Source organism: Hylaeus volcanicus, chromosome 2 (assembly GCF_026283585.1).
Source record: "Hylaeus volcanicus isolate JK05 chromosome 2, UHH_iyHylVolc1.0_haploid, whole genome shotgun sequence".
Classification (NCBI taxonomy): domain Eukaryota; kingdom Metazoa; phylum Arthropoda; class Insecta; order Hymenoptera; family Colletidae; genus Hylaeus; species Hylaeus volcanicus.
Window position 1 is genome coordinate 26,258,764 of NC_071977.1, and position 6,473 is coordinate 26,265,236.

General features: G+C 40.5%; 1 protein-coding gene across 1 annotated transcript in view; it reads left to right on the forward strand.

The window, feature by feature from the left end:
• The first annotated feature begins 2,357 nt into the window (after positions 1-2,357).
• Positions 2,358-6,473, forward strand: part of LOC128885013 (uncharacterized) — a 9,381-nt gene continuing 5,265 nt past the window's right edge. The window contains exons 1-10 of the mRNA XM_054138748.1: positions 2,358-2,606; positions 2,969-3,100; positions 3,519-3,678; positions 3,758-3,943; positions 4,019-4,230; positions 4,526-4,682; positions 4,980-5,110; positions 5,197-5,344; positions 5,408-5,537; positions 5,712-6,473. Of these exons, the coding sequence (XP_053994723.1) occupies positions 2,412-2,606; positions 2,969-3,100; positions 3,519-3,678; positions 3,758-3,943; positions 4,019-4,230; positions 4,526-4,682; positions 4,980-5,110; positions 5,197-5,344; positions 5,408-5,537; positions 5,712-6,473 (2,213 nt within the window). The 5' untranslated portion in view covers positions 2,358-2,411. The remainder of the gene's footprint in view (positions 2,607-2,968; positions 3,101-3,518; positions 3,679-3,757; positions 3,944-4,018; positions 4,231-4,525; positions 4,683-4,979; positions 5,111-5,196; positions 5,345-5,407; positions 5,538-5,711) is intronic.

A 6,473-nucleotide genomic window follows, 5' to 3' on the forward strand; every position in this document is an offset into this window, starting at 1 on the left:
AAAGGAACAGGTACGTTCGTGTTCATAAATACTTCGCCGAAGTTAACTTTTCTCTCAAGGTTGCACCCCAGAATTCACCCGGGGCTATACGAAGTCCCATGAAATATTTACCAGCAGGAAGTTTTACTTTATTACGTACTCTGTCCAACTTCCTCCTACGTTATGATGCTAAGTCAACTGTTTCGAAAGCAGTTACTGAATAAAACTGTATTTGTTATTTCGTCATTGTCGGAGTTACGCAACCACCTTCTTGTTGTTGCTTCGATTATTATTAATTGACAATTCTGAGTTATTCTGAGAAATTAAATATTGGTAAAATTGAATACTGAGAGCCTTCATAATTGATTAATTCTTAGCGTATTTATTATTATTTTTTTAGTAGTATTTTTGCTTAACTTCTTTGACTAACTAATTATATTTTATTTATATGAGTGATACTATATGAGCCTTCTGAAGGTATCACAATTCTTTTTCTCTATTACAAAAAAATGTTTTATATTATTTTGTATAGACCAAGAATCTTTATTTGTCTGTTCAATTTAACTTTGCATTTTTAATTAAAGAAGGTTATGGACCACCCAAGTGGTTCCAGGCGGAAAAATCAAAAGTAAGCGCACTCGCATGGCTGCCAAATAGGTTGCATAAGCACGACACGTGTTGAGAAGTGTCGAAAGTGTTGCATAAGCCTAACGCCGATGGGTTCCGATCGATTCTGTAGTTCAAAGCAGACAGCGAACTCTTATAATGACAAACGACGAGGAAAAGCGTAGCAGCTGAGGAGTCTCAGGGATGGATTCGACGAGGGTTCTCCTAGAAAAAGGTCACCTTAACACCTTCGCCATTTTAAATAACAAAAAGTCACAATTCCTTCTGTTTTAAATGGAATGGTAAGGTTAAAGTACATTTTTCGTCCAATTAATACTTTTCAATATATAGGGAGTCTTGTCTAAGAGGCGCTCACTCGGACCAGAGCCATTAGAGAATGAGTTTGGTGACATTTAAAACGCAATGGATAAAAATATGAAGTTCAGAACGTATATAACGATTCTACCAATAAAAATAATTCACAGTGATGTATTCTTCAAATAATTGAAAGTGTACACTCTGAAATACTTGAAACGCCATAATTCAAATGGCAAGAGGCATGTTCTATCGTTTCGTATGATTATGACTGGTCGAAGACACGATCATGGGATTTATTCCAGTATTATGCTCAGCCTGAAACGCGACAGATGTACTTCGAAGAAGAGCTGCGAACTGCTTCACTATCGAGGCACGTGTTATCTAATGGGTCGCGTCTCTGCGACACAAGAGCTCACGAAGGGAACCTATACAGCCGGTCACGTATTGGCTCTTCCATTTTAAAGTAACAACTTCGATACCCTTTTCCGCTGGCTGACAATAAGAGCTTGCACGTGTTGAATTCAGGGAGGCAGTCGAGGGGCATCGATGAAGTTCCAGTAAAAAGCCAGCGGAGGCTGCGTTTCGAGCGCCAGGAAGAATATGGAACGCATGAAGAACGTGGAAGCTTGTTGGTTGGTCGTTGTTTAAGTAAAACTTCATCATTTTCATTTCAGATTTTAAAATTACATGGAAATACTAAGTACACAGGGTGCATTAATAGTGCAACCCAAGAAGAGAAGACTCACCCTGTTAAATAATGTAATGGAAATTGTTTTTATTTGGCTTTATTTCTTAGCGAGAATATTATCGATGGATTGGCGAAACTCTCCCGATGAAAATGAGCCCAAACACGGCCTAGTTTGGACTATTTTCAATTTTATGTTATCGAACTCAATTTTACGTTAGCGAACTCAATTTTGAAAATATTTTTGCGCGCAATTGAAAGTAGTCCGAGAAGGGTCGTGTTCGGACTCATTTTCATCGGGAGAATATCACCAATTCATTCATGACGCCCACACGACGATACAATGACAAATATGACATTCTTATTTTTGACAGATTCTTTTTTACATAATTGACAGATATGTGTCACGTCAACTGACATGGAAAGTCACCTCACCATGTCAGCTAACCAATATCAACATAAACTACAAGTAACGTTATACCTAAATACAACAACACCGCCAAAGCACGTCACGCAACAATTCACACATCTGTGAGACACCCGCGTCTATATGCCACAATAATTCAACCATGTCACCCATCATGATTAACGCGAAAGCGTAATAAAGGACGTCGATCCAACGACAGGGGATAATTTATAATTCAACTGACTAATAACCGACTCGTGAAAAATATTCTTTCCAAGTAAAGTTTTAACGCGGAGCTTGTCGCATCTGGCGTGCAGTACGCTATATAAAATCGAAATTGTTCACCATTCAGGTTGAAATTACTTATACCAACTGCGCCATACGTGTCACGTCTTCAATACTCAACTCGGTGCAGAGATGAGGAGCACCATCATATTCGCCATCGTTTTCCTCGCGACGGGGGTACGATGCAACCATTTGACGCAGGTCGTGCAGACAGACAAAGGGCCCGTTCAGGGCATAACGACGAAAACATTGTTTAACGATCGCGAGTACTCAGCCTTCCTCGGGATTCCCTTCGCGAAACCACCGGTAGACGATCGCAGATTTAAGGTAAGTCTCGCGAAAGTGATTTTGTAGAATCGTCCTGCTAGTTTTTTTTTTTTTTAATCGATGGGGAAAATCTTCGAAGGACATCTTCGACCTTTCAAGGACCTTTCAGGGATTGCATAGGGTTCTCCACGTCTGTGTCCTACGCATTAGGGGCATTTTCGGGGACGTCAATGACACAGGTTCCATAATTTTGTTAGTAGACATCGAGTCCAGAATCTTAAAGGGGTGTGCCTTGAAAGCGAGATGCAGTATTATTATCTCATTTTTCACAACTTGTTTTTCAATAGACAAAAGTCGACAAATGATTACAAGATCGGATTTTATTGTGCTCTTCTCTATTTTTTTATGAATGATGAACCTAGGACCCTGAAGAAGTTGACCCATGGATCAAAGTGCTAAACGCTACAAGTCAGGCACCACCATGTGCCCAAGGTTACTTCACTGGGCCTGTAGGGAAGGAAGATTGCCTGTACCTAAACGTATACGTCCCAGGTGTAAGTATTCCCTGTAAGCGCGATATATCACTCCTACATTTTCGTTTGTCACTTCATACATACATCAATTTAGATTTGATTCCTCATTAAGTTCTCGCCCATGCTTATCAAATAGAGTGCACATTTTTTTAAATATTATTCCAATCTTATTTACTTAAAGATCAGAAATATAGACAGAACAGTAAAAGAATTCATTTCCAATTTTTCAATATTATTCGACTTGAAACAAATATCGAATCCTACAGGTGGTACACGAGCACGTAATATGCTACCTCTGAACAGTTTATAAAGAATCGACAAATACGAAAAACTCGACACGTTTGCATCGATATATTTGAAATACAATACGAACATTCGTTCGATCCAAACACCTACGAATGTACGGTTAATGTTGCACGATCCTTTCGATTTTCGACAGGGTGGATCCAGTGGCGGTGGCGACTTGAAACCAGTGTTGTTTTGGATATACGGCGGTGCATTCGTATCAGGAGTGTCTTTCCAGGACACGTACGGACCCGACTGGTTTATAGAGGAGGACATAATCATGGTAGCAACGAACTATCGCCTCGGTGCTTTGGGTATGAACGAAATGGCCTAATTCTCGCAAATTGTCTCGTATTCTATATCATCCTGTCTTATATTCTTTTTTCCCCATAGGATTCCTGTCACTTGGTCTTCCTGATGCATCGGGCAATCAAGGTCTGAAGGATCAGAACATGGCTATGCAGTGGGTGCAAAAGAATATTGCAAATTTCGGTGGCGATCCTAATCGAGTGACCATAATGGGTGAGAGCGCTGGCGCTTGCTCGGTGATGAATCACATAGCGTCGCCCATGTCGGCAGGTAACATCGATAGTTCCTTTGGTACATAGTAAACATCAATCTACACGCTACCAACCAACATTCGTTTCTTTCCAGATTTGTTCTCGCAGGCCATCATTCAGAGCGGTTCTGCCTTGGCTCCGTGGTCGTTCAGAACACCAGCGCAATCCCTCGCGATAGGCTTTACGTTCGGCACCATGCTGGGGATTGTGACTCCGAGTAACGAGGACTTACTTAAGAGGCTGAAGCAAGTTGACATAGCTGATATCGTGATGGCAACATTGGAAATGACCGCCGCCGGTGCACTCGTAAGTTTCCTGTTATTTTAATGGCTTCAAACAATAAGTTTTATCATGTTTAGAAAAGTTGATCTCAAGTGCACTCGTGTCAATTTAGATTAACCCTTGTTGTCGAAGTTCTTTTTAAGATAACTCGTCCATTAACGATGCTAGAATTTCTCGGTGACAATGATTGAAAAATGTTAAGTATATCGATTGATTTCCTCTTTTAATTTCAAAGGGGAGGATGCTTGGCGTCTATTTTCGTCGTTTCAATGTAACGAAATGATTAAGTGTCGTTGCATGATTCATTGTTTTGTTAAAGACACCCATCATGATGCCGTGGGCGCCTACGTACGAAACTAACACTGATAACGATTTCCTGGACAATTGTCCTTTATCGTTCATGGAATCTGGAGACTACAACCAAGTTCCTATATTGATGGGTTACAACAAGAACGAGTCGTTGCTGTTTGGAATTAGTAAGCATGAATATCATAACCTGTTTCGTTCAATAATGTTAAGAAAAATATGATGCTCAGAAGTATACTAAGAGGGATTGTTTTTTTATATTGTAAACAAAGTCTGCCACGTTTGTGACAGAAGATAAAACATCGACCATGACACTTTCAGTCACCTAGTTTTAAACACCCTCACTTTAAGCATCCCCTGTCATTTATCAAGGAACCTATCACCCTCCTGAATCACCTTATTTATCTAGCTCAAACATAGATGATCTACACCAAACATTTCTGAACAATTATTCTTGTTGCCTGCAGTGATTGAAGCGATGCGGGCGGAGTTGATCGCTGGTCTGGACACCCTCGATAGGTTAACGTTTGGTGCGACTAAGCTTTTCTCGAAAATGTTGGGGAAAATGGCCAATGACACTGAAGCCGAGATATTGAAGGTATCTCGTCGATTATATTCACATACACTCTATTTCACAATTACACACCCTCGTTCGTTTCTCATGATTTCCTTTCCTATCTTTAGATAGCTGACTTGTACTTGTTCACCGCACCGGCTGATCTAGCGCAAAGGATTTTGCAGAGGAATAACAGTGGCAACCCCATTTACTATTACCGATTGTCGTACGACACGGAGCACAATTTCCACAGATTCATCGAACCAAGTACAGGAGGTGACTATAGTTTCTAAATAATGCTATTATTCGATTCGATATCCTAATATTCGATTGTTTCAGGCACGGCTCACTTGGACGACCTTCCTTTGCTGTTACCTATGTATATCATCCAGCCCACTGATCCTCAAGACCCCTACAATGTGTACTCCAAAAGGCTCGTCACACTGTGGTCCAATTTCATCAAACATGGGTAAGCAAACTCACGACAAAATTAAGAACACTAGTTCTCTTGGAAGAGAGTTAGATAGCGATTTTGATCGCGACTAAGGGAGACTTTAGGGCACTGGCCCTGAATTACGTGGTTGCAATGTATTCCATCGCTTATCTCCTGTATCAAGGTTCCAACAATGTTTTATGTTTGCAGAAATCCTTCACCAGGCAAGAATGCCAGTAGCGACACAACGTGGACACGATCAGGAGATCAAGGATTGCAGATAGATTTTGGCAACGAAGACTTCGTCATGCACGACCGTTTGATGAGTCCAGAGGATGAGGAGTACGAGAAGGCGTTTTACTCTATCTTGCCAGTCCTCCAAGGCTGCTTGAATTCTACAGATAGCAACGACGGCAAAAATAAAAAAACAAAGAATGAAGGACCAAACGAAAAGAAGAATGAGGGACCAAACGAAAAGAAGAATGAAGATCCAAACGAAAAGAAGCATGAAGGACCAACTGAAAAGAAGCATGAAGGACCAAACGAAAAGAAGAATGAAGGTCCAAACGAAAAGAAGAATGAAGGTCCAAACGAAAAGAAGAATGAAGGTCCAAACGAAAAGATGAATGAAGGTCCAAACGAAAAGAAGAATGAAGGTCCAAACGAAAAGAAGAATGAAGGTCCAAACGAAAAGAAGCATGAAGGACCAACTGAAAAGAAGCATGAAGCGCCAGTCGACAAAAAGCATGAAGCACCAACTGAAAAGAAATATGAAGCTCCGACTGAAAAGAAACATGAATCACCAACTGAAAAGAAACATGAAGCACCAACTGAAAAGAAACATGAAGCACCAACTGAAAAGAAACATGAAGGGCCAACTGAAAAGAAACATGAAGGGCCAACTGAAAAGAAACATGAATTCGAAAAGAAGCAAGAATACGACAAGAAGAATGAATACGAAAAGAAACAAGA